The sequence below is a fragment of the Canis lupus genome, chromosome 18 (genome assembly GCF_003254725.2).
Source record: "Canis lupus dingo isolate Sandy chromosome 18, ASM325472v2, whole genome shotgun sequence".
Classification (NCBI taxonomy): Eukaryota; Metazoa; Chordata; class Mammalia; order Carnivora; family Canidae; genus Canis; species Canis lupus.
Genome location: NC_064260.1, coordinates 45,327,646 through 45,354,569, shown reverse-complemented (window position 1 = coordinate 45,354,569; position 26,924 = coordinate 45,327,646). Strand labels below are relative to the sequence as shown.

General features: G+C 65.2%; 1 protein-coding gene across 1 annotated transcript; it reads right to left on the bottom strand.

The window, feature by feature from the left end:
* Positions 1-581: 581 nt before the first annotated feature.
* On the bottom strand, positions 582-26,924 carry MUC2 (mucin 2, oligomeric mucus/gel-forming). Its single transcript, XM_049096298.1, is given in 53 exon segments — positions 582-986; positions 1,064-1,190; positions 1,475-1,514; positions 1,629-1,757; positions 2,387-2,482; positions 2,578-2,700; positions 2,823-2,863; positions 2,952-3,056; positions 3,193-3,367; positions 3,914-3,945; positions 4,040-4,137; positions 4,286-4,355; positions 4,696-4,874; positions 5,495-5,720; positions 5,948-6,131; positions 6,635-6,882; positions 7,250-7,424; positions 7,713-7,942; positions 8,219-8,461; positions 9,236-9,334; positions 9,413-10,257; positions 10,259-11,932; positions 11,934-13,177; positions 13,179-14,774; positions 14,829-15,454; positions 16,422-16,613; positions 16,928-16,971; positions 17,315-17,462; positions 17,947-18,078; positions 18,262-18,418; positions 18,793-19,032; positions 19,138-19,317; positions 19,402-19,512; positions 19,707-19,845; positions 20,032-20,183; positions 20,483-20,583; positions 20,684-20,736; positions 20,855-21,110; positions 21,344-21,470; positions 21,638-21,732; positions 22,150-22,314; positions 22,416-22,553; positions 22,658-22,727; positions 22,813-22,923; positions 23,009-23,147; positions 23,248-23,365; positions 23,849-23,974; positions 24,215-24,425; positions 24,526-24,635; positions 24,718-24,808; positions 25,096-25,210; positions 25,725-25,995; positions 26,805-26,924. Coding segments are annotated over 53 exon segments (12,696 nt in total). The 5' UTR covers positions 26,881-26,924; the 3' UTR covers positions 582-763.

Genomic DNA, 26,924 nt, shown 5'->3' with positions numbered 1-26,924 from the left:
AGGATCCATCAGGTCACCCTTGCAGCAGGAGCTGGCTTGCTGCTCCTGACCCGTGGACTACGAACGTTCTTTTTGCCAGTGGAGAGAACCAGGGTGAGGCATATTTCAGACACATACACGCAAACGTGTGTGCATTCACACTCAAGCTGCACGTGCACACACGTGCACACATCCAGGTGCACACACGTGCTGAGCTGTCGAGCCCCATGGGGCAGGACAAAACCCTCACCAAGGGGAAAGTTGAGGAAAGCCACCCAAGGATCCCTTTTTGCAAACTCAGAGCTGAAAGTCCAACCGGAGGGGCAGGGCACCTGCCTCGTGAAGGCCCAGACAGGGCTTTACACACGCCGAGGGCAGGACAGCGCTGGACGGGGCCTTGGGGAGGGAGCCCTGGAGAAGGTGGCCCCTGGGGATTGCACCGTGCCCAGCAAGGTTGGGGAGGCCAGGCCAGGCATGCATGCCAGGCATCTCTGCGTCCCAGTGCAGAGGCCGGGGTCAGGCCGCACACGGGCTGGAGGGGCCCTTCCCCACCCGTGCACAGCGACCACCCAGACCCTTGGCAACAACTGAACACACCGGCACAGCGTCTGCCCAAGTTTATTTTGGAAAGCAAAGAAATCAAACAAAGACTCAGAAAATAAATATCTGCAGAGAGGAAGTCCGCTTAGGCGAGGAGGCTGAGAGGGTCAGCGGGAGGTGGGTGCGCGGAGGGCGCTCGGGGGCAGGGGGCACTGGATGCTGGACCGGCTCAGTCCCTCTCTGGTTACAGGCCCCGGGGACTGGCGCGCCTGGCACGGCGGGGGACACTGCGCTGAGTCTGCGGGAGCCCACACACGGTGTCCTGGCACTGGCAGCTCTCGATGTGGGTGTAGGTGTAGGTCTTCGAGCCGCCCTGAGGGCACTGCAGCACCACCTGCCGCTGGCTGGTGCGCTCCTCCTTACAGCAGGAGCAGCTGTGGTCCAGGCCCTGGGCCTCGGCCGAGTACCTGGGGGAGGGTGGGAGTGAAGAGCTGCTCCCTGGGCACCCCCCCCACTCAGGGCACACTCGGGGCCTCGGACTCACATGGCAAAGGTCCCACAGGACCCAGAGCAGTAATTCATTGTGATGTTGTTGGAGCAGCCGTCATAAGAAATTTCCTTGGTGACGGGGATGGTGGAGCAATAGATCCTGGTCTCATTGCGAGGGATGCCTGGCAAGAGGGGGCGGGAGCTCTGGGGTGGGGACTCCACACCTTCACACGGGGCCCACAGGTCCTTCCCCGGTGGCTTCTTCTCCCTCCCCCAGCGGGCCTGGCCTCAGCCATCCCCCAGGTGACACCCTCAAATTTAACATCTGGCTGAGAGTGGCACAGAGGGCACAGGATCCCCATGACACCATTCCCTGTGTCTCTTCCCCTTGAGGGCCCCAGATGGAGATCCCCTGCCCAGCCGCACCTGGTGCCCAGGAGCCAGCCTCCCACCAGCTTATACTCACATTTTTTGCAGCATCCATTGGGCATGAGTGTGATGGAGCCCTGGAAAGAAGGAGAATGAGCCTGGGAGCCCCTGGGTGCCCCCCAACCATGAACAACCCCCACCTGCCACGGAGTGGGAAGGGACAGGTCCCAGTCCTGGGGACCCCCACTCACCGGGATGCAGATGCTGGGGTCAAAGTCGGGGCAGGTGATGTTAGAGACAGAGGAGATGAGCTGGTTGTGTATTTTCACACAGCTGAAGAAGGTGCAGTTATTCTTGGGGTCAGAATGTATGTCCCCAGGCTGCAGGGCACAGGACAGTCTGGTGAGGCCCAGCAGGAGGCCCGGCCGGCAAGACACCGGAACCGCCTGGAAGGCTTCCCACCACCAGCTGAGGGCAGCTTCTCAGACAGGAGGTCCAGCCTGTGGGCCCAGAGCCCTGGGCAGGTGACGCAGAGACAGCCATCAGCCCCTAGTGCACAGACATGCCTACACCCAACCCCGGCACCTGCAGATGTTTATAGATGTGATTACGTTAAAGATCTAGAGATAAGACCATCCTGGATCACACAGGTGGCCCTAAATCCAACGACAAGAGTCCTAAATCCACACAGGCCCATAGAGGGGAGGGACCCAGGGAAGATGAGGCACAGAGTGGATGGGTGACACAAGCACAGCACCGCCTGGAGCCCCAGGAGCTGAGGAGGCAAGAGGATCCCCCAGAACCCTGTGACACCCGGATCTTGGACTCTGGCTCTGAGGGCTCCTGGTGTTTCCAGCCCTAGTCTGTTCTCACTTGTCATAACCACCCCAGGACACTTGAACAGCCGTGCCCAGAGCTGAGGAGAGCCAGCCAGGTGTTGCCCATGGCTCCCAGCCAGCTCCTCCCGTGTCAAGAGACAGGATGTCAGCAGGTGGGACGCCTCACCTACCTTTAGGATGATGTTCTTATCTGGCCTCTTGATGATGCAGTGGGTCTGCACACACTTCCCACAGCACTCCTTGGGAACCTCAACCAGCTCGAAGCCCTGCAGGACACGCACCACTTGGGTTGGCGGGAAGGAGAGGTGCCCTGGGGGCGGGTGGGGGGCAGCCCGTGCTCCCGGGGTGGGGTGTGGCTTACGGGGTTGCAGGAGTTGTTGCAGGGCACGTGGGAGCAGGAGATGATGTTGAGCTGCGAGGTGCTGTTTCTCTTGGTGGTACAGACACAGTCCTGGCACTTGGACGAGTAAACTGGGGAACCCGGCTGAGGACAGACAGTGAGTGAGGCAAGGCATCTCCCACGCCTCCCACCCACCCACAGGAGGGCTGGCCCCTGCCCCGGAGCCCCCAGGGCGGGCACCCACCACCCCCCGGCCCAGGGCTCACCTGGTACTCGGCATTCCCGTGGACGCACACCCCCTTGGGCACTGGAAGAGAGAGTGGGGACATGGGTCAGGCTGGCCCTGCGGCTGACGCCCAGCCACCGGACACCGTGGGCCCTCGGGCCCCACTTACCACAGGAGTAGGACGGGCAGCACTTCCCGGGTCTGGTCTCGCTCTTCACTTCGAATCCCAGTGGGCACTTGGGCGGCGTCTCCTGGCACAGGCTGGTGTTGCACTCTGGAGGGAGGGAGGAGACCCAGTAGGTCAGGCAGGGCCTGTGGGCGGCAGCCCCCCTGACGCCCAGGCCCCCAGGCCCGCTCTGACCCCGGGGCCCCCCAGTGCCAGCCCAGCCCCTGCCCCGGGGCGGCCTTACTGCAGGACGTGATGTTGCAGCACGGGTCCGCGGGGTTGACCTCCGTGAGCGGGTAGGTGCCGTCCTCCGTGCACTCGAGGGGCTCCTGGCGACACTCCTTGGGCTCGCAGACGATGCCGCGCCCGCCCTCCAGGCACACACAGTCCTTGCAGTCGAACTCGAAGTGCTCTCCAAACTGCAGGGAGGAGGTGGGTGGGCAGGGGGCGCAGGCGGAGGAGGCGCCGCCGTGGGCAGCACAGCGGGGGTCCCGTGGGAGACCTGTGCCCTCCCCGCCTCCCAGTCCTCAGGGCAGGCTCGCTCAGGCCACGTCGCTGGTCACACAGCCGTGACCGGCTCCCAGCATTCGCCTCCACGGCCTGGCCCGCGGCAACAGAGACACAGACAACACGGCAGCGGCCAAGGTGTCATCTTGGGTTTAGACAGAGCATCAGATGACTGATGGGTGGGTGGCATGAAGGGGGTGGATGGACGTTTGGATCAGTGGGTGGATGGACAGATAGACAGTTGAACAAACAAAGGGTGTGGGTGTGGGTGGGTAGGAGGAAGGAAAGAAAGAGGAAGGGGGAAGGAAGGGGACACCCCTGCTGGCTCAGCCTCCTGGGACTCAAACAACATGACTCAGGGTTTGAGACTCCTGGATTCTCGTGAGCATCCCACTGTAACCCCAAAATCTCCAGGTTCATGGGGGAACCCCACCCCAGCACCAAGGGACAGGGCCTACCTTTCTAGGCACATCGTCAGGTCCCACACAGCCTGGGAAGGGAGAGAAAAGCAGTCCTGTTAGCGGAGTCCTGGTGCCGCAGGACTGGGGTGGGTTTTGGGGGGGCCGTGTGGGCGGGCAGCGTACCACACAGCTCCACGCAGACATCGTATCCCGGGGCATAGCTCGTGGTGCCCTCCGGACAGAAGCAGCCTTCCACCAGGCTGGTGTTCGCCTCTGAGGGCCTGGGGGTGGGGATGGGGGCATGGTGAGAGGGGTGCACACACAGGCTGGGAGGCAGGCATGCTGGACCCCGAAGCCCAGGCAGCACCTGCCACCATGCACAGCCCGCAAGGCCAGCCCACCATCCCTGCGCACCTTCCAGCCACTTACCTAGACTCGCAGGTGGGCTCCTCTGCGGGACCACAGGCGCGGTACTCCCGGTGAGGCGGGCATGTCACCGCTGCAGGCAGGAGACACAAGTCAGAGGTGCCAGAATCAGGACAGAGGAGCCCACGGGCCCCCTGGCAAGGGACAGTGCTGCCCAGCATCTCCTGTCCCAGCCGCAGGTGACCGGCTGCCCGGTGCCGCCCACCTCAGTCCCACACAGGTGCCTGGCTGTGCCTGGCAAGGCTGGCAGTAGCCCCGGGCCCCCAGCCGCTCAGGCCGACCCTTCCTCCCACCCCCAGGCCCAGCCCGGCCCCCCCAACCCGGTGTGCTCCAGGCTGGGCACAGCGCCCCATGGAGCCGAGACCCCCTCTGGCCCTCAGGACCGCAGGTCTGGGTGAGGGGCAGGCACGCACAGCAAACCCCGTGGGTGTGGTTCCGCCAGTCGACACAGATGCCCGAGTGGGCGCACAGGGCCGCGTAGGCCTGCAGGCTGGCACACTCCAGGCCTGAGCCGGGCACGAAGCAGGTGTCGAACACGCAGGCGTCGTAGTAGTGCTGGGGGGGCACCAGGGCGTGGCACTGGGCAAACAAGCTGGAAGGGAGAGGGCGGGGGTCACTCTCTGGCCGGCCCTTCCCACCAGACCAGTACCTCCACCTGGCTGCCATCCAGGAGCCTGGCTCGGCCTACACCCCACCGAACAGGGGCCTGCAGGAGGACGGCGGCAGGAGAGCAACAGGGCCGCCTTGGGACGAGGACAAGCTGCTGGGGGCCACATTCCTGGAGGTGGACGCTCTGCCCTAAGTGGCTGCCAGGTGCCAGAACCACCAGCACCACCCCCACCCCACCCCCCGCAAAATCCTGGCAGAGGGCCATCCAGCCTCAACTTGTACACCTGGGGACAAGGTACTCGCTCCCCACGGATGCCAGCCTTGGGAGTGCCTCCCTGCTCCCAGCCCTGAACGCCAGCTCTGTCCCCGTCAGTTGCCCTCCTTAAGGCCTTGGGCTCGGCTGGCCCTGCTGAGGCCACAAAGGGCACGGGGCTGTCTGACATCGAGATCCTCGGCCCTGGGCCCTCCGTGACTCCCCTGTGGCGCCCCAGCCCTGTGCTCATGCCCCTGCCTTGACTCCTATTTGCAGACAGGGGGGTGCGGCATGGAGGGGCATGCCCGTCCCTGAGACCCCGCAGCTCTCCAGGCTGGGGGCAAGGGCACCTGTCTTTGATGAGCTCGCAGAGAGAAGAAGCACAGTCCTTGTGGTGGGTGGTGCTGCTGCCCCCTGGTGGTGTGATGAGTGGGCGCTTGGTGGTGACACCGGTCTGGGGACAGTGTGGCTTGGACGGGTCGTTCACCACCCAGTGGTCAGCTGCGAACTCGCAGTTGGAAACCACCTCCCCACTGGGCAGCATGCAGTCGTCCGCGGTGTTGTTGGTACAGGTGCCTGTGTTGGGAGGAAGCCCGCTTCGTACCAGCACACGGCCCCCGGCCGGCCCTGGACCCTCCTCATCTCCAACCAGCTCCCCCGGTGACCCTCAGGCCTCCGATGGGCCTCTTTCCATGGGGCCCCAAGCGGGGCAGCAAGAGAAGTACCTCACACCCTCCTCAGGGGCACAGGCACAGCCCAGGGCTGTGGGGAACCTTCTGGGGGGTGGGGGGCGAGGGGCTCACCACACTGGCCCTTGGTATTGTTGCCAAAGTGCTGGTAGGGCAGCCTGATGGAGAAGGAAAGCCCGTTGTAGGAGATGACGGCGCCCAGCTCGGGGATGTCCACCACGTAGTTGATGCCTGACTGGTACACCTGCAGCCCGTACTTCCTGTAGGGCAGCGCCACGACCTGCCTGTTGACCTGCACCTGCGTCCAGAACAGCTGGGGTCAGGAGCGCCAGCAGGGCAGACACAGTGGCCGCTCCCCCGGGGCCCTCCTGGCCACCTCAGGAAATGGAGCATCATGGCTCTAACCAGGGTGAGTCTTCAGAGAGCACCTGAGTCACCCCACCCCTGCCTGTTTCCAGGCCTGTGCATCCGGGGTGGGGATAGGGGGAACCTCTGCCTGTCCCTCTGCCCCTGCTCTGGGCCAGACTTGTCCTGGCCAGTCCCTGGGGTAAGATAGCAAGGACCCTGCCCTCACAGGCCCCTGGAGACTCTGGGGCCTATGCTGAGGAGAGAGCCCCCCAGGCCGCACGAAGCAACACCACGCGACTGTGTGCACAGTCCCTGCACTCAGGAAGGGGGCTTCTGCCCCAGAGACCTGGGGCAAGGCGGATGGTGGGAGCAAGAGCAGGTGAGGTTAAGGGGTCCCTGACAGCCCCCAGAGGGGCCTGCTGAGCGAGGGTGTCCTCCACCTTGCCAGCGCACCTGGACCTTTATGGGCATCAGCTGCAATGTCTTGATCAACACCTCCTGAGACTCGTGGCGCACGATGAGCGTGCGTGGGCAGGACACCTGGTCGTTGACGTCGCAGTGGTAGTTATCGATGTACACTCCAAAGTTGTCCACCTTGGAGGTGATCTCCTCCACAAGCACGTAGGTGCAGTTGCCCTGGTAGCTGTAGTAGAGCCCATCGAAGGTGACGTAGTGTGGGTCCCCCCAGCCTGTGCAGTAGCCTGCGGAGGGAGCTTGGCTGAGCCACGCTGTGGGACAGGACAGGGGCAGGAGCAGGCAGGAGCCCAGGGACGGGCGGGGAGAGCAAGCAGGGATCAAAGGGGTGCCAAAAATTCTGGTCCCTGGGGCACGTGGGGCATCCGAGCCTGTGCTGTGGGATGGAGCCTCACTTTGGAGCTGGGAGGTCTGGGGCCCAAGTCCAGCTCCTCCAAACCTAGGAGCAGCCTTGCTCTGGTCCAGCCCCTCCCCTGCCTGGACCCTCTGCCTGAGGTGGGGAATGAGCAGAAGGCCCACAGCGGGCAGCCATCACGTCCACCTGGGTTCTGCGCCCCCAGACCCCGGCCCCACAGAAGGCATCAGGGGACTCACAGTCACATTCCCAGTGCCAGCAGCAGCCGTCGGGATCCAAAACTCTCACGGGCTGGAGGCCGTTGGTGCAGGTGGGCATGGGCGGGGGCTCACACTCCACCTCTACTAGCTCCACGGTGTTGTTGTACTTGCAGATGGCCATGGTGCAGTTACACAGCCACCACGTCTCATTCTCCTATGGCAGGAAGGGCGCGGGATCATCGGGGGCCAGCCTGGACCCCCTGGCCTGCAGAGAGGGTGGGCCTGAGGCCCCGTGCAGGAGGCAGCTGCCCTGCCAGCCTCGCTGAGGGGGACCTGGGACACCCTGTGCCCAAAAGGCTGCTGGAAGCCTCAGTGGTGATGCAGGGCATAGGAACGGGGGCATCTTGGATGACCAGCAGAAACGCAGCGCCTGGCATCAGACGCCTGGCTGGTGCTTATGCTCAGTGCCAAAGGGACAAAACATGGCCCACAGCACACTGACCTGTCTGGGAGGAATAAAGTCTGGGCACCCAGGAGGCTTGCTGGTGGTCGGTGTGCTTGATGTCACAGGTGTGGGTGTTTTGGGTGTTGAGGTCGGTGTCGACTTGGAAGGGGTGGGCGTTGGGGAGGGTGTGGACGGGCATGACCAGTTGAAGATCTCAAGGGTGCAGGACAACGAGCAGTTCACAAAATAGCAGGTGTCTCCGTGCGTGCCATTGTACACCACATCACCTGCAAGGGGAGAGAGACCAGGCTTCCACTGTCCAGACATGGCTGACCACCAGGGCCTGCAGGCAGGTCCCCATGAGGCCACCAACCCCCACTTCCCTGACTCATGGCCACAGCAAAGTGGGGCCAACCACAGGGACAGCCGCCCATACCCGGCATCCAGCTGCCCAAGCAAGCTCCTGGTTTAGACTTATGCCTGACCCCTGAGCACTGGTAAAAGCAGACCAAAGCCTCACCAGCCTCTGTCACCTGAGAGCCAGAAGTGAAAAGCTTGGGTACCTGGTATGTAGTATGTGTCATTCAAAACGCAGCAGTAGACGAGGGTAGAGGAGGAGATGAATTCCGTGCTTTCACTGATGTGGGGAGAGGAGATTGAGGTCTGTGTGGGGGTGGGCCCATGGGAGGTCGTGGTGCTGGTGGTCTGTGGTGTGGGCGGCGTGGGCGGTGTGGTTGAGGAGGGCCTGGGGGTGGTCGCACTGGTGGGGGTGGTCTTCGAGGAGGGGGGACCAGAGGTCTGCGTGCCTGTCAAAATGAAGGTTTCAGGTGGGAACTCGTGGCGTCTTCATTTTAGAGGCCACAGGGACCTGATGGCAAACGCAGTCAGAAAACTGGCTTAGGGCATGACACGTGGCATGAAAAGGCTGATGTCCACCTTTCTGGCTCTCAGTTGCCACATAGATCACGCTGAGCAGGGCCCCTGGTCCACAGCATATGCAGGGGGTAGGTCCACAGGGATGAGGCTGAAGGGGTTGCCACAATACCGGTCTATCTGAGATATGCTGACCAGCTGCCCTCTGAACCCCCTCGGGGAGGTGTAGGCAGAAGTGGGAGACAGAGGAGGGTCTCCCAGGGACCTGACTGGCAGCTTCCACTCCCTGCCCAGCCCTGGCCTGACATGATACAGTGGGTCCCCCTCAGTGGGCTGCTTTGCCTATGTTGCCCATCACACAGCCGAGGAGTGAAGGACAAGGACCTCAGGCAGCTGTGCCTGAAGAATGACATCTTGTGGGGGGAAGTGAGAGCACTCAGCTCTGCTACCCACACATAGTGTGATGGTCAGCAGTTCCCTGAGCACTCAGTGGCCCACCCTGGCCTGCAAGGGAGGCATGCTGAGCCTGTCTGGAACCTCTCTGCTACTCTCTCTCACTAGACAGACTCATGTCTGAGAAGCTACAGGGCTCCCCTAGCAGAAAAACATGCTCTCCTAGGGTAAGGAAGAACCACAGCCCATCACTGGGAACCACACTAGTTCTGTGGTGTTCATATACCTGGAATGGGTGGGAGAAGGTGAGTTACCTCTTGTTGTAGTTGCCTTTGTTTCTGTTGGCGGGGAAGGCGATCCTGTGCTGGTTGTCTCCACGATTGTTGGGGTAGGGGTCAGATGTGTAGTTGATTCTGCAGAAAAAGGGAAAGTCAACTGAGAGTTTGGAGGAAAGGAGGGCTCAGGTGGGGCTTTTGGCATGGTGGTCTTACCTGTAGGTACAGTGCTGGTGGTAGTGGTGGTCGGAGTGGTGGTGGTGGTTGTGGTGGTGGTTGGGGTTGAGGGGCCAATAGGAGTGGTGGTCAGAGTCCCTGTGGGGGTGGTAGTTGGAGTGGCGGTGGGGGTGGTGGTTGGGGTGGTGGTCAGGGTGGTGGTGGGGGTGGTTGTTGGAGTGGCAGTGGGGGTGGTGGTTGGGGTGGTGGTGGTGGTTGAGATCGGGGTGCCCGTAGGGGTGGTAGTTGGAGTCACTGTGGGGGTGGTTGTTGGAGTGGGGGTAGGGGTGGAGGTTGGGGTGGTGGTTGGGGTGGTGGTGGTGGGGGGAGTGGGGGAGGTGGTCGATGGAGTGGTGGTGGGGGTGGGGGTGGGGGTGGTGGTTGATAGAGTGGTGGCCGGGGTGGTGGTGGTGGTGGTGGGGGTTGGGGTGGAGGTCGGGGTGGTGGTCGGGGTGGAGGGGGTGGTTGGGGTGGTGGTTGATGGAGTGGTGGTGGGGGTGGGGGTGGAGGTTGATGGAGTGGTGGGGGTGGAGGTCGGGGTGGTGGTCGGGGTGGTGGTGGTGGTGGTTGATGGAGTGGTGGTGGGGGTGGAGATCGGGGTGGTGGTGGTGGGGGTAGGGGTGGTGGTCGGGGTGGTTGTGGTGGTGGTTGACAGAGTGGTGGTGGGGGTGGAGGTCGGGGTGGTGGTTGGGGTGGTGGTGGTGGGAGTGGGGGTGGGGGTCGGGGTGGTGGTGGTGGTGGTGGTCAATGGAGTGCTGGTGGGGGTGGAGGTCGGGGTGGTGGTGGTGGGGGTGGGGGGGGTGGTCAGGGAGGTGATCGGGGTGGTAGTCGATGGAGTAGTGGTCAGAGGTGGAGGTCGGGGTGGAGGTTGGGGTGGTGGTCGATGGAGTGGTGGTCAGGGTAGAGGTCGGGGTGGTGGTGGTGGTGGTTGATGGAGTGGTGGTGGGGGTGGGGGGGGTGGTCGGGGTGGTGGTGGTGGTGGTCAATGGAGTGGTGGTGGGGGTGGAGGTCGGGGTGGTGGGGGTGGAGGTCGGGGTGGTGGTCGGGGTGGTAGTCGATGGAGTGGTGGTCAGGGTGTAGGTCGGGGTGGTGGTCGATGGAGTGGTGGTCAGGGTGGAGGTCGGGGTGGTGGTCGATGGAGTGGTGGTCAGGGTGGAGGTCGGGGTGGTGGTCGATGGAGTGGTGGTCAGGGTGGAGGTCGGGGTGGTGGTCGATGGAGTGGTGGTCAGGGTGGAGGTCGGGGTGGTGGTCGATGGAGTGGTGGTCGGGGTGGAGGTCGGGGTGGTGGTCGATGGAGTGGTGGTGGGGGTGGAGGTCGGGGTGGTAGTCAATGGAGTGGTGGTCGGGGTGGAGGTCGGGGTGGTGGTCGATGGAGTGGTGGTCAGGGTGGAGGTCGGGGTGGTGGTCGATGGAGTGGTGGTCAGGGTGGAGGTCGGGGTGGTGGTTGATGGAGTGGTGGTCAGGGTGGAGGTCGGGGTGGTGGTCGATGGAGTGGTGGTCAGGGTGGAGGTCGGGGTGGTGGTCGATGGAGTGGTGGTCAGGGTGGAGGTCGGGGTGGTGGTCGATGGAGTGGTGGTGGGGGTGGAGGTCGGGGTGGTAGTCAATGGAGTGGTGGTCAGGGTGGAGGTTGGGGTGGTGGTTGATGGAGTGGTGGTCGGGGTGGAGGTCAGGGTGGTGGTTGGGGTGGTCGTGGGGGTCAATGGAGTAGTGGTCGATGGAGTGGTGGTCAAGGTAGTGGTTGATGGAGTGGTGGTGGGGGTGGAGGTCGGGGTGGTGGTTGGGGTGGTGGTGGTGGGAGTGGGGGTGGGGGTCGGGGTGGTGGTGGTGGTGGTCAATGGAGTGCTGGTGGGGGTGGAGGTCGGGGTGGTGGGGGTAGAGGTGGTGGTCGGGGTGGTCGTGGTGGTGGTCGATGGAGTGGTGGTGGGGGTGGAGGTCAGGGTGGTGGTCGGAGTGGTAGTCGATGGAGTGGTGGTCAGGGTGGAGGTCGGGGTGGAGGTTGGGGTGGTGGTCGATGGAGTGGTGGTGGGGGTAGAGGTCGGGGTGGTGGTCAGGGTGGTGGTGGTGGTCGATGGAGTGGTGGTGGGGGTGGAGGTCGGGGTGGTAGTCGATGGAGTGGTGGTCAGGGTGGAGGTTGGGGTGGTGGTCGATGGAGTGGTGGTCGGGGTGGTCGTGGTGGTCGATGGAGTAGTGGTCGATGGAGTGGTTGTGGTGGTGGTCAATGGAGTGGAGGTGGTGGTGGTGGTCGGTGGAGTGGAGGTGGTGGTGGTGGTCGGTGGAGTGGTGGTCGGGGTGGTGGTCGATGGAGTGGTGGTCAGGGTGGAGGTCGGGGTGGAGGTTGGGGTGGTGGTTGATGGAGTGGTGGTGGGGGTAGAGGTCGGGGTGGTGGTCAGGGTGGTGGTGGTGGTCGATGGAGTGGTGGTGGGGGTGGAGGTCGGGGTGGTGGTCGGGGTGGTAGTCGATGGAGTGGTGGTCAGGGTGGAGGTCGGGGTGGTAGTCGATGGAGTGGTGGTCAGGGTGGAGGGTCGGGGTGGTAGTCGATGGAGTGGTGGTCAGGGTGGAGGTTGGGGTGGTGGTCGATGGAGTGGTGGTCGGGGTGGTCGTGGTGGTCGATGGAGTAGTGGTCGATGGAGTGGTTGTGGTGGTGGTCAATGGAGTGGAGGTGGTGGTGGTGGTCGGTGGAGTGGTGGTCGGGGTGGTGGTCGGTGGAGTGGTGGTCGGGGTGGTGGTCGGTGGAGTGGTGGTCGGGGTGGTGGTGGTGGTCGATGGAGTGGTTGTGGGGGTGGTGGTCGTTGGAGTGGTGGTCGGGGTGGTGGTCGGTGGAGTGGTGGTCGGGGTGGTGGTCGGGGTGGTGGTCGGAGGAGGCGTGGAGACACAGTAGTCCGGCAGGTAACAGCACTCCACGTTGATCTCGTAGTTGAGGCAGTACGGCTGTGGTATGAGCCCCCCTGGCTTCTGGTCCTCGTTCTTGCACACCAGCCCCACGGAGATGTCGCACTGCACGGTTTGCCCGAGGTCGCCCAAGGGGATGTCGGGCCAGAAGACGGCTCTGCAGGAGATGTTGACGGCCGAGCCCATCGTGCAGACGTTCTCAATAGATTCGAAGTCCCCACCCGGTTTGGTAAAGCTGGGCTTCCCGGAGTCCAGCCAGCCCGTCCAGTGGCAGTCAGGCACGCAGGGAGGGGTAGACCTTGTGCTGGTAGGCGTGGTGGTGGTGGTCGGGGTGGTGGTGATGGTTGAGGTCGGGGTGGTGGTGGGGGTCGGGGTGGCCGTGGTGGTGGTGGTCGGGGTGGTGGTGATGGTTGAGGTCGGGGTGGTGGTCGGGGTCGGGGTGGCCGTGGTGGTGGTGGTCGGGGTGGTGGTGATGGTTGAGGTCGGGGTGGTGGTCGGGGTCGGGGTGGCCGTGGTGGTGGTGGTGGGGGTCTGGGTGGCCGTGGTGGTGGTGGTCGGGGTGGTGGTGATGGTTGAAGTCGGGGTGGTGGTCGGGGTCGGGGTGGCCGTGGTGGTGGTGGTCGGGGTCGGGGTGGCCGTGGTGGTGGTGGTCGGGGTGGTGGTGATGGTTGAGGTCGGGGTGGTGGTCGGGGTTGGGGTGGCCGTGGTGGTAGTGGTGGGGGTCTGGGTGGCCGTGGTGGTGGTGGTCGGGGTGGTGGTGATGGTTGAGGTCGGGGTGGTGGTCGGGGTTGGGGTGGCCGTGGTGGTGGTGGTCGGGGTCGGAGTGGCCGTGGTGGTGGTGGTCGGGGTAGTGGTGATGGTTGAGGTCGGGGTGGGTGGTCGGGGTCGGGGTGGCCGTGGTGGTGGTGGTCGGGGTCGGGGTGGCCGTGGTGGTGGTGGTCGGGGTCGGAGTGGCCGTGGTGGTGGTGGTCGGGGTGGTGGTGATGGTTGAGGTCGGGGTGGTGGTCGGGGTCGGGGTGGCCGTGGTGGTAGTGGTGGGGGTCGGGGTGGCCGTGGTGGTGGTGGTCGGGGTGGTGGTGATGGTTGAGGTCGGGGTGGTGGTCGGGGTCGTGGTGGCCGTGGTGGTGGTGGTCGGGGTCGGAGTGGCCGTGGTGGTGGTGGTCGGGGTAGTGGTGATGGTTGAGGTCGGGGTGGTGGTCGGGGTCGGGGTGGCCGTGGTGGTGGTGGTCGGGGTCGGGGTGGCCGTGGTGGTGGTGGTCGGGGTGGTGGTGATGGTTGAGGTCGGGGTGGTGGTTGGGGTCGGGGTGGCCGTGGTGGTGGTGGTCGGGGTCGGGGTGGCCGTGGTGGTGGTGGTCGGGGTGGTGGTGATGGTTGAGGTCAGGGTGGTGGTCGGGGTCGGGGTGGCCGTGGAGGTAGTGGTCGGAGCTCCTGTGGGGGTGGTTGTTGGAGTGGTGGTTGGGATTGTGGTGGTGGTGGTTGATGGAGTGGTGGTGGGAGTCGGGGTGGGGGTGGAGGTCGGTGTGGTGGTCCGGGTGGTTGTTGGAGTGGAGGTGGCGGTGGAGGTTGGGGTGGTGATCGGGGTGGTTGTGGTGGTTGATGGAGTGGTGGTCAGAGTGGTGGTGGTTGATGGAATGGTGGTGGTAGGGGGGGTGGGGGTGGTGGTGGTCGGGGTTGTGGTGGTGGTGGATGGAGTGGTAGTCGGGGTGGTGGTCGATGGAGTGGTGGTCGATGGAGTGGTTGTGGTGGTGGTCAATGGAGTGGAGGTCGGGGTGGTGGTCGGTGGAGTGGTGGTCGGGGTGGTGGTCGATGGAGTGGTGGTCGGGATGGTGGTGGTGGTCGATGGAGTGGTTGTGGGGGTGGTGGTCGGTGGAGTGGTGGTCGGGGTGGTGGTCGGTGGAGTGGTGGTCGGGGTGGTGGTCGGTGGAGTGGTGGTCGGGGTGGTGGTCGGTGGAGTGGTGGTCGGGGTGGTGGTGGTGGTCGATGGAGTGGTTGTGGGGGTGGTGGTCGTTGGAGTGGTGGTCGGGGTGGTGGTCGGTGGAGTGGTGGTCGGGGTGGTGGTCGGGGTGGTGGTCGGAGGAGGCGTGGAGACACAGTAGTCCGGCAGGTAACAGCACTCCACGTTGATCTCGTAGTTGAGGCAGTACGGCTGTGGTATGAGCCCCCCTGGCTTCTGGTCCTCGTTCTTGCACACCAGCCCCACGGAGATGTCGCACTGCACGGTTTGCCCGAGGTCGCCCAAGGGGATGTCGGGCCAGAAGACGGCTCTGCAGGAGATGTTGACGGCCGAGCCCATCGTGCAGACGTTCTCAATAGATTCGAAGTCCCCACCCGGTTTGGTAAAGCTGGGCTTCCCGGAGTCCAGCCAGCCCGTCCAGTGGCAGTCAGGCACGCAGGGAGGGGTAGACCTTGTGCTGGTAGGCGTGGTGGTGGTGGTCGGGGTGGTGGTGATGGTTGAGGTCGGGGTGGTGGTGGGGGTCGGGGTGGCTGTGGTGGTGGTGGTTGGGGTGGTGGTGATGGTTGAGGTCGGGGTGGTGGTCGGGGTCGGGGTGGCCGTGGTGGTGGTGGTCGGGGTGGTGGTGATGGTTGAGGTCGGGGTGGTGGTCGGGGTCGGGGTGGCCGTGGTGGTGGTGGTGGGGGTCTGGGTGGCCGTGGTGGTGGTGGTCGGGGTGGTGGTGATGGTTGAAGTCGGGGTGGTGGTCGGGGTCGGGGTGGCCGTGGTGGTGGTGGTCGGGGTCGGGGTGGCCGTGGTGGTGGTGGTCGGGGTGGTGGTGATGGTTGAGGTCGGGGTGGTGGTCGGGGTCGTGGTGATGGGAGTGGTCGTGGGGGTCAGGGGTGTGGATGTGGGACACGGCAGGCAGCAATTGACACGGATCTCGTAGTCGTAACAGACGGCGAAGGGGCCGTTTCCAAACTGGTCTTCATTGTAGCAAATGAACCCCACGGACACATCGCACTGGGCCTTCTGGCCGGCCTGCTCCCAGCTGAGGTGGGGGTCCGTGGCCAGCCTGCACTCGATCTCCTCGGGGGCCCTACAGACGCTGTCGAAGGTCTCCCGGTCTCCAACATTCTGCTCAGTGGGATGGTTCTCGTTGATCCAGTCGGACCAGAAGCAGCACAGCCCTGGGGTAGCAATACCCGATGTTGGTCCCTACCCTGGGCGCAGCTCCAGGGAGCTCACCGGGCCTCCCAGAGGTCAGGGTCCCACGGCTGCCCTTCCTGAGAATGTCAGGATGGACGCCACGTCTGCCCTCCTCCTGCAGCTGAACGCTGCACCCCTCATGCCACACCTGGGTGATGGACCCTGGCCTCAGGGCCCCCAACCCCTTCCCCAGCTGCTGTCAAATCCTGCTGCTCCCAAAAAAAGTAAATCCAGGAAGAGTGACCCATTTCAGTGAGGAAGCCCGCGGGAAGGGGCCTGGTCTGGGCTCCCAAGCGACGGTGTCACCCAGAGCCAGCGAGTCCCTGGGGTCAAGGCCCGGAAAGCACCCTCTGGGCAGAAGGGAGCAGCACCACTGCCTGACCCCTCCCATGTCCCGGTCTCCCAGAAAGTTACTGGGAGCCCTTCCCGGCACCTCCCCTCCCAGCCGCGCACCCGTGCGACCCCCACAGGACCTACCCGGAACTTGCGAGGACGAGGGTGGAAATACAGAAGAACCGGGAAGGAAAGAAGCCTGGCGTTAGGTAGTTCAATCTTTTTTAAAAATCTTGTTAATTTTTACGACTTTCTTTCCAGTGGCTGTTACCCCCCGGGTGGCCTGTCCATTGGTGGCTGCCACCTCCGTGGCATGGACGGCATGGACACAGGGACACCTAGGGACCTTCTTCTGCTTTCTCAGGGACAACCTCAGGGGTGTTCTCCTGCTGGCTCAGGAATGTCCCCCCAGTCACCTTCACGCCAGTCTGGGCTTGGGGATGTGGTCGTGAGGCTGGCACCTCAACTCGAAAGGCCAGGGGCCCAGGGGACATCCCTTGAGCAGAGACGCCCGTCGTTTTGACCGCCCACCCGCAAGCAGAGGTGAGAACCTGCTACACTCGCCCCCAGAAGGGCCACACCTGCTGGGCTCAGCGAAGCCAGGCACTCGGGGAAGTAAGGGGGGCATGGCCCTGGGGCCTTCCTTACCTGTGCTGGGTGTCGGGGTGGTGGTGGTGGTGGTGGTGGTGGTGGTGACGGGGGTGGAGGTGACAGGGATCGTAGTGGAGGGCAGGGGGGTTGAGGTCGCGCACATGTTGAAGTGCCTCTCCACGGTCCCGTTGGGGCCACAGATCTCCCAATAGCAGAAGAAGCCATCCTGGGTGTAGTTGAGAATCTTCCCTGGGGGGCAGGAGGAAGGCCCATGTCCACACGGCAAGAATGAGACTCTCAAGAACCCCCCAGGTGTCCCCTAGCTCCAGCAAGCGCTAGGCCAAGCCCCTCACCCGACCTCCAGAAACCCAGGGGGTCCCCCATCAGGGCACAGGAGCCGGCTAGAAGAAGGGATGACCTGGGCTCCCCATCACAAGTCTGAGCCAGCTCTGAGCCGGGAAAGCCCCCAGGGGGCCACAGGGACAGGGAGGGCAGCCTGGGGGCTCTCCTTGGGGGAGGAGGCCCTGGCCGGCCACCTCGGGGTAACGCAGAGGGTGGCTTACCTTCATCCCACCAGCACACAACTTTCGAGGAGTTGGTACACACGCTGTGAAGCAAGTACAGAGCTGCAGACCCTGAGGCCAAAGCCAGGCCCCTCCCGGCTCCCAGCCCCCCACCCCGAGCGCCCCGCAGGATGTGGGGCAGGATGTGGGGCAGGAGCCCCAGCTCCTCGGCTCTTCCCATGCAGAGGGGGAGCTCGCATGCCTACGGCCTGGATCCTAGGGGTGCCCGTGGGCCCGTGTGCATGACGTGCTGGTGCAGGTGGGCATGTAGGTGTGCGTGCATGTGTGCATCCATGAACATGCAGTGTGCTGGTGCGCACGGCTTTTAGGTGTGCATGTGCATGCACCTGACCTCCCCCAGGCCCCCTGCAGCCTGAGCCCAAGTACCAAGAGTGGCAGTCCTTCTCGGCGGGAACAGATGCTCCAGGTGGGTAGTGTGTGTCCCCGACATAGCAGCCACATTTGTCTGCTGTGACGCATTTCTTCAGGTCCTCGTCATAGATGGGCCTGTCCTTGGGGCACCGGGGGTAGCAGCCTGGAGGGCACAGGGCAGGGGGCTTAGGCCACTGCAGAGGGCCGTTTGTCCACCAGACCCCACCCGTTGCCACAACCCCCAGCCACAAGGCCCTGCACACCGCCATTCAGCCCTAGAGACAGCCAGGTCCCACCCAGCCTCCTGGGGAGGTGAGGGAGGGCGCCCTGAGCCCCCGACCCTGTGTCCCCCCCATGGGCTAGGATGCTCCCTCCCCAGAGGTGGCTCAGTCTCTCATGCCCCCTAGTTCTCAGCCACAGTCCTTGTCACCCCGCCCTGTCCTCCCTAACCTCTTCCGACCTTCGGGTCTCTGTCAACCTGCTCCTTACTGCCTGTCTCCAGGCCAGGGGCTCGGCTCAGGGCACACGCTCTGTGGCCAGGTGAGCCCGACCCGTCCAGACCTCAGGCCCCCAGCCCCACGGGGCCGCTCTCAGGCCAGCCTGTGGGTGTCCGGGGCGCCATGGCCGCCCCCGAGGCCCCCACTCACCCTCCAGGTAGGACACGGAGATGTTGGAATGGATGCCATTGATGGTTCTACAGGTCTCGAAGCTCCGATTCCCGCACGGCTCGTAATGCCACTCACACTCGTCCGGGGGGTTGTAGTAGTCGCAGAATATGGCTGGGGGGAGGGGTCAGCTTCAGGGGGCGCCAAGGCCAGGGTCGGGGGAGACGCGCCAGCATGGCCCCTGAGGGGCGACACCTGGCCCGGGGCTCGGGACAACGTGCGCCCCGTCTCCTCCGTGGGCAGGGAGAGCCGCCCGCCCGCAGGGCAGCCCCAGCACCGAGACAGGTGGGCACTCACGGCACAGGTCTGGCGTCCTCCAGAACACACAGGCCCCCTCCTTTGTACACTCCTGGGCGTAGGAGGCCACAGCGGAGCAGAAGCACTCACAGTCCCCGCCGGAGTCACAGGAGCAGGAGTCATGGACGCAGGCCTCGTAGAAGGGCTTGGGGTCCACCTGGGGGAGAAGACTCTGCCTCAGGCCCACACCGCCACCCGGGGCCAGACCTGCCCTGGGGCCAAGGAACTCGGGACCCCCCGGACCAGGGCACCATCACCCAGCACCAGCCTCCCAGGGAAGCCTGGGGGGGACAGGGGTCCAGAGACCGGTGGCCTGCCCTCCACACCCCCCACCACTGCCTGGAGCCATGGGCCTCTGGGCCTCAGGGGCTTATGTGTCCTTTCTTCCTCTTTGGAAGGCACCGGAGGAGCAGCGAGCTGGGGGTCTCGGGGAAGGTGGGACCTCAGGCCCAAGGACAGAAGATGCAGTTGACACTGCCCGGTGGTGACCACGGTGTGACCCCAGCTTGACCCCCCCCCCGGCCCACACACCTTGCTGTGGCAGCTGCTGAAGACAGAGCTCTTGATGATGCTGCACTGCTTCTCAGCCCAGGCGAGGCGGTGAGGTCTCAGGACGCAGGGCTCCGGGGTGCTGCTCACGTCAGGACACGTGGGGGCCTCCTTCCAGCTGTTCCCGAAGTCCAGCTCGCTGTCCACCACCATGTGGTCCCTCGTGGTGAAGTCATTGCTGGAACGCTGGTCAAAGTTGCCGCACAGCCCGCACACCGTGCCCTGCAGAGACGGCGAGCCAGCGGCTTCGAGACGGGCTCGTGGGAGGGAAGGCAGCCGGTCCCCTCATGCCCCGGGGAGGCCAGGCAGGGGAGGGCCACCACGCACCTTGTAGGATGGGGACAGCTTGATGAAGATGGTCGTCTTCCTGTCCCAGATGATGATGACACCAATGCTCGCCTCCACCACTAGGTACTGGCCCACATCCCGCGTGGTGTAGGACACGGCGTGGCCTGTGTCGCGCTGGACCACCAGGCGCTGCTTGTTCTCGAGCTTCAGCTCCGTCCTCTGTGCCCGGGGAGAGGCCCCGTCACTGGTCGGGTCCGAGGGTCCCCGAGGGCTCCCGTGACCCCAGGGTCAGGCAGCACTCACCCCTATGAATATTTTGATGGCCTTGGAGCAGGTGACCCCCGTGGTGCCACAAGGAACGTTCTCAGTGATGATGCTGAAGGAGCCCAGGGAGGCATTGTGGCCGCAGTAGTCCTGGGGACCCACAGAGGATGTGGGCCAGGCTGGCTAGGCCACCTGGACCCCACCCTGGCACGAGGACCCTGAACCACACCCACGAGCCCCTCAGTCCCCGTGCGCTGCGGGAGGGTCACAGAACAGGAGCACCGAGGGAGGGCCAGCAGTACCCCTCGCTGGGCGCTGACCACGGGACCAGGGCCAGGCCTCACCTGAGCAGCCACATAGGAGCAGTGTCCGTCAAAATCATAGTACTTCCCGTCAAAGGTGATGTAGTGCCCACTCCCGTAGATGGAGCAGGAGCCATAGCACACGGACTGCGTGCACGTCCAGCGCCCTCTCTGGCAGGTGCTGAGGAGAGTGGGAAGTGGGCCTGGAGGGGTCACAGGGGCCCAGCCCCCCCCACTGGACAGCCCCGCCGACAGCTCACGAACCACACCTACACACACGCATCCGTGTGGACCTCGCCGCCCTCGTGTCCCCACCACATGTTCCCACCCGTGCCCAGAGTGGGGCCGATGGAGCCAGGCCACTTACCAGGTGTTGCAGTCCACCTTGATCTTGTCCCCTGGGGAGTACAGGTCATGGTTGTGCACGCACGGGCAGTCCTTCTCCACGACACAGCCACCACGGCCATCGTCCAGCAGCCCACTTGGGCAAATGCAGCCACTGACACACTCCGTCTGATACTGCAGGGGCCGGGAAGTGGGGCTCAGGGCTTCGATGCCAGGTCCAGGGGGCCCAGCCGGCCCTACTCAGGGCCGCCCCGTCTCCTCACACTGTGGACGCCCCTCTGTCCCCCGCCCTCTGTCCTGCCTCGGGCTCTCTGTTGTGCCTAGAGACAGCAAGGGCTACCTCCCCCGTGCCCTTGGTGGGCTAGGCAGGGACCCACAGGGCCCCACCTCCTTCCCCAGGACAGGGAGGGCCGGTAAGGCCTGTGTGTGTGGAATCCCGCCTCCCCCGCCCCCATGGTGGCCCCTACACGCACGTGGCCGGCAGCCAGTGTCTGGCAGCTGACAGGTCGTGGGTTCTGGATGGCCACCGCTGTCAGGTTGTTGCAGTCAATGTGGATCTTTGGGGATGGACAGCCTGTAGGACAGAGGAGGCCATCCTGGCTTAGCTGGAGTGGGGACGTGGTGGGTACGGGGCAGGTGAGGGACAGGAAGCCGTGCGCTCAGCTGTTACTTACTCTGGCCAAGCAGCTTGACCTGCATGCAGTGCAGCCTCCCGTTCCGGCAAACACTGAGGGGGAGAGGTGGGAGCTGAGTAGGCTCATAGGGGCAGGGGGCGGAGGGGGGATGTGGGCCCCCCCAGATAGAGCACGCCCTCCCAGCCCTCCCACCAGCCCCAGGCCACCCACCATCGCTCCTCCTGCCTCAGCACCACTTCTCCGGCCTCGAGGTAGAGGCCATGGTAGTAGCAGGAGCACTTGGCCAGGGACACACAGCGGCCCTTCTCGTCCAGGAAAGTGTGGACCGGGCAGCCGCAGCCGTCCACAGGCGCGAAGCCCTGCACACAGTGGGTGTCGGCCTCGGAGAGCGAGCGGCAGGTCTGCTGGCAGGTGGTCAGGTTGTACAAGAAGACCTGCGAGTTGGGGCAGGAGCCCACATCCTCATCTGTAGGGGGAAGGGAGGGGCCAGCGTGAGGGTCGGAGGGATGGGCCCCAGCTGTCCTCCCACAGGCCGTCCCTGAGCCCCCTGCTCCCAGGACAGACAGATGCTGGCCCAGCCACGGGCTGACAAGGGCAGGCTCCCCAAGGCCTAGAGGGCGCACGGCAGCAAAGAGCAGCAGAGGGCTGACCCCTCCCGCCACTGGGGCCCCCAGACACCCCAGAGGGGACGGCACTCACTGCACACTTGCTCCCGCCAGCCCCACAGCATGATGCCCTTGGTGGCACAGGCACGGGCGTAGGAGGACAGCGCGGCACACATGCAGCTCTCGCTGTTCTGGCAGTTACATGTGTCATATTTGCACCTCTGGAGGCAAAGTGAGGCAGGCAGTGAGGGAGGGAAGCGGGTGCACACCCACGTGCACCCACACGCAGACACACACGTGCGCTTGCACAAACATGCTCAGCAACCTCCAGCGGCAGCCTCGCCGGCAGGGGTCAGCTACAAGCAGTGCGGGTGCGGGGGCCACCCACCTTGTAATACTCCGAGGGGTCCACGGCTGCGTGGCACTTGCTGAAGGGGGTCTCTGTCTTCTTCAGTAGGGAGCACCAGTGCTCGGCATAGTTGGCTGCAGAGGGGCCAGAACCTCAGCGGGGCGGCCCCCCCTCTAGCAGCCCCCCAAGCCCAGCTGCCTGGCCACCCAGGCTGGAAAGACTGTGCCCCTGCCCCCCACACTGGCCCGGCCCCTCCCGCCCAGGGCAAGTCCCGCCCCTCATCAGGTGGGGCGCCCCCCCCCCGTTCCCCTCCCTCTACCTCCCCTGACCGGGTGGGCAGTTGTGTGCAGGCACAGCCCTGCCCCTGACGAGGGCCGCCACCCAGTGATTAGCGGGCGGGCCCAGGCCCTCTGCTGTGTCTCTTGGCGGACGGCCACCACGGGCCACCGTCAACCAGCCACGTGGCCGAGGGCAGCCGGTGGATGGGCTGGCCACCCGGCCGGCACCTGCCCCCACCCGCACGTTGCGGGCCCCCCGAGTCCAAGCCTCACCGCTCTCGATATTGAGGGAGCAGGGGTCGTCCAGCCAGTCTAGCTTGTCGTGGCAGTTCGACTGCGCCTTCCAGGAGTTGGCAAAACTGGCCCCTGTGGCCTCCACCAGCCCACCAGGCGTCTTAAAGTCATCCCCTTCCTGGCCATTGAAGTTCCCACAGAGCCCTGGGGGGGCCAGGACAAGGTTGGGAAGAGGCAGGGCGACAGGGGGACGGGGCGGGCCCCGAGCGGGGCCTCTGTGGGGACCCGCTAATGGCGCCACTCACCCTGCACGTGCCCCTGGGCAACCTGGTCCAGCGTCAGGAAGAGCTGCATGACGGGCAGCAGCTGCACCTGCAGCCTGAGGCCGAAGGCGGTGTTCACCATGAGGTGGTAGGAGGACGGTTGGAAGACGGAGAAGCTGGCTGCAAGGCAGGCGGCAGGGGGGTCCCACGTGGTTGGCAGGGGCTCCGGGGATGGAGGGGCTGCCCTCCCCCACCCGACTGGGTGCTCCAGGGGCAGGACTCACCTGTCACGTGGGGCAGGTTCACCTCCAGCTCGTTCAGCAGCACGCTGCCATCGGACTTGAAAGCCAGCACCTGCAGGGGGAACAGAGCAGACAGCAGGGCTGAGCAGGGCCTCGGGGACCCTGGGGTGCTGGGCAGGGAGAAGGGGGGCACCCACGTTCTTCCTGTTGTCAGCCAGCAGCACCACCGTCTTCAGGCAGGTCTGCTTGTCCGTGGAGCCGCAGGGGGCCAGCTCGCCCAGCAGGGCATAGGAGTCGTTGTGGTCACCCTGTGGGGGACGGGGGGTGGTGGCAGTGACCGGCGTGGAGCCTAATGCAGGGCCGGGCTCTGCCCACACGCTGCCCCCCAGCTACCTTGATCAGCACGTAGTAACAGTCCCCGTGGAAGGTGTACTTCTTCCCGTCGAAGGTGGTGATGTGGGAGCCGCCTTCCAGGCTGCAGGTCCCCGGGCACGGCAGGTCTTTGCACACCCAGCGGCCGGCGGTGCAGACGCTGTGGGTGGTGGGGAACAGCATCAGGCTCCACTGCCCCCAGGCCTGCCCCCCAGCCCGCTGACTCCCTGTGTCCCCCCAGCCCCAGGCCCTAGACCCACCACTCCTCGCATTCATTGGTGATCTGCTGGCCGGGCGAGTACAGGTGCCCGTGAAGCCTGCAGTGGCACTGGCTCACGGGGATGCAGCCACTGCCTGTGATGTCGTCGTACACGGTGCCTGCACAGGACGGGTGTGACGTCACCCTCGGCTGCCTCAGAAGGCCCGGGAAGCCCCACACTGCGGCTCTTGCTGCAGGGGCCAAGGCCCCGGACGGGCGCTCGGAAGGCGGGGTGATCCCCTAGGTGGGGTCGCCAACCAGGCCTCCCTCTCCCCCCACAGATGCTCCGGTCCTTTGGGCAACATATGTGCCCCCGCATGTCATCCAGTCAGGGGTGGCCTCCAGGCCCCGCAAGCAGGGCAGCAGGACACTTGCTCACGGAGCGCTGACCGGGAAGGATCCCCCACACCAAGACCCCCCCAAGGTCGCCACTGTGTGTGTTGCAGGGGAGGGGTCTTCAGCACTCGCGTCTCCTCTACCTGGTGTCAGGGACGGGGCACCGCACCTCGCTCCTGGCACCGGCGCTACCCCCACCAGGCGCACACTGCCCCCCGCCCCAGAGCAGTGCCACCAGCCTCACCCCGCGGCCCCCCAGCACGCACCTTCCGGGCAGAAGCAGCCATCCATGTGGTGCTCCTCACACAGGCTGCTGACCTCCAGGTGAGAGCAGGTGTCCATGCAGGGCGAGCCGCTCTCCAGGTAAACCATGTTCCCAGGGCAGCTCTTGGCTGGGAGGACAAAGGAAGGCCCCTGAGCCGGCAGAGTCGCCGAGGGGGGCCACACAGCGGGCAGGGGAGCCCCTGAGCGCCCACCTCGCATGCTGAAGCCTGGGCCACTGCTGAGTCAGCACCCACACAGCCCCCCAGGCCAGGATGCCAGGCCACCCAGCCCCCTGGACGGTCCCCCCAACAGTCCCCCAACTCAGGGCCCCAAGGTGCCCGCCTCCCACCTGCCCTGGCGGCACTTACGGCACAGCTCAGCCGTCCTCCAGTTGCCGGGCTGCCCGCCCGCGTGGGAGCACTGGCGGGAGAACTCGGCGAGGGTGCTGCAGGCGCAGGAGGTGCCCACCGGGCACCGGCAGCGGTCCTGGGCGCAGGCCTGCACGTACAGCTCCAGCGGCAGGAGGCCCAGGCAGTCTTTGAAGGCCGAGGCCGTCAGCAGCCTCTCGCACTCCGCGCGCTGCAGACACATGGGCGCCGGGTGAGGACCACACGCCCCCTCACCTCCCGGCCGCCCACGGCCCCCCAGCTCCCCAGCTCGCCCCGGGCCGACGACGCACATGCTCAGAGCAGGACTCCAGGGCCGGCTCCTCCTCGGGGTCATCGCACACCACACCGGGCTTGTTGATCTTCTGCATGGTCCCAAACTCGATGGCACTGAAGAGCACGCCTGGGGACACAGCCCGTCAGTGGTCACCCCGCCTGCCCCGCCCGCCCCTCACCCACCTGCCAGGCCCCGGGGAGGCCCTCACCATCAGAGAGGAACTCCGAGTAGGTCTGCAGCCCATTGTAGTCCCCGCAGAGGCCACATGTGTGGTTCTGGAACCTACTGTCCAGCTCCAGCTGTTGGGGGAAGAGGAGGCAGGGATGGGCTGGCGGCCAGCAGGACAGGGCCACCACGGTGGGTCTCCCACGGCCAGGCTAGCCTCGGGACGTCCGAAGTGGGCTTCGGAGGTGATAGGAGGCACAGCATGTCTGGCAGGGTGGGGGGCGGCACCCCAGGCCCTGATGGTACCCTCTCCGGGTGGGCTGCAGTCCCTGCGGGACTCCTCATGACCAGGCTCGGGCCCCAGCCACCACACCCCCCTGGGATCCCCAGCCCGCAGGCCCATGGTGGGAGCTGCACCCACCATGAGTGAGTCTTCCCGGTTCCACATGAGGGTGAGTCCAGCACGGGAGTAGACCTTGGTATAGGCGTCGTTCTTCTCAATGAGCAGCCCAGAGCTGTAGTGTGGGGTGCTGACCCTGGGGAAGGGGCATCGGGCAGGGGTCACCCGCCGGCCCACACAGCCCCCACCACGGCAGGTCTCCCACCATCCTGCGGCGCAGAGGCCACTGAGGCTGTGCTTGGGCGGGAGGGATGGCCAGGACCACAGACAGGGTGGCCACCTCCTTGTCCAACCCCCCACCCATCCCCCTCCCCACACCTCTCCTCAGAGCAAGGCTGCCCAACCCCTGGCCCGGGCTGGCCGAGGGGCTCGCTTGCCCCAAGTCTGCGCTCCCTGGGCCTGGACCCACCCGTTGTGGACACTGGAGGTGACAAAGGACAGACACTGCAGGAGGCTGGGCAGGAATGCAGCTTAGAGCCCCATTGTTCCAGAGACAATGGGGGACAATCACCTGGGAGGGGCTCCCACTGCTGGCCCCCCACTTCTGTAACTGGAGCCTGGTAACAGGGAGGCCCCCTCCTCCTGGGAGGGCCCCTAGCGGTCTGGCCCATTCCTCCCACGGGGCGGCGCCCCTCTTGCCCCCCACTCACAAGGCCCCGTTCACCACAACCAGCTGCGGGGTGAGGTAGATGGTGTCGTCCTTGATGCTCAGCAGGATGTACTCAAGCTGGGGGTGCTTCCCATCTCTGCCCGCGCCCCGCTTCAGGTGAACCGCGAACTCCTTATAGGAGTCCCTGCAGTCGGACGCGAAGTTGTAGTCACACAGGCCCGGGAAGCGGAAGACGTCCCCATCGAAGGTCTTGTAGTGGAAGTCGCCCCAAGTGCTGCAGACGCTGTGGCCGTGGTTCCGGGTCCTGCCCTCTGGGAGAGCGGGAGACGCAGGGGTGAGCAGCCCGGGCCCCCCGGAGGCCTGTTCCGAGGCCCTACCTGGCAGCTGCCCGCAAGGGACCCTCCTTGGCCACCCCGCCCAGGGGGGTCTCAGCCCCCTGAAAGGACATCTCCAGCTGCCACACCCTCGCACCCCAGCCCGGCACGGAATGCAGCCATTTGCCGAGTGGGCAGCGAGGGCCGTGGGGCTCCCCGGAATGCTGGGCTCCCTGTCCGCCTAGCCCAGTGCCCCCTGCCCTGTTGCTGTCTGGACCCAGGCAGCCTCCCCCTGCTCCCACCGCCCCTCATCCAACAGGACTGCATCCCTGCACCCCAGACAGTGTCCCGTTGTGTCCAAACGTCAGGGGCCAGTTCCCCTCCAGGGGTTTTTCCACCCAACGCGCAAGGGGTGGAGGTGTCCCCATCTTGCGTTCCCAGTCTTCTCTGTCTGGAGCGACCCTTTCATCCTGTGGCCAAACACCCTACTCTGCAGAAGGATCATCTTGGCCTTGGCCCCCCGCGGGTCCCTTACTCCCGGGCCCTCTCAGCTGCCCCTGCCTCCCACACACACCCCTGGACAGAGGCCCAGCTCAGGTGTTTCCAGCAGGAGATCGTCCTCAAAGGCATGGCACAAACCCAAGACCCCCTTCCCTCCTTCCTTCCCTCCACCCAAAGTCAGCAGGGGCTCAGGAGCAGGATGCCTGACCCAAGCAGCGCACCCCAAAGGAGGGGCAGCGGAGGGTCGCCAACTCCCAGGTAGGACACCTGCCCTGGGCCACCCCAGCCTTCCTGCCGCCCCTCACCTCTCTGGAGCTCTGCACCCCTGGCCGAGCTCAGGACCAGGCAGATGGCCACCAGGCGGGCTAGTGGCAGCCCCATGGTGGCTCGGGAGGGCAGCAGGGAGAGCACCTGGGGCAGGGGTC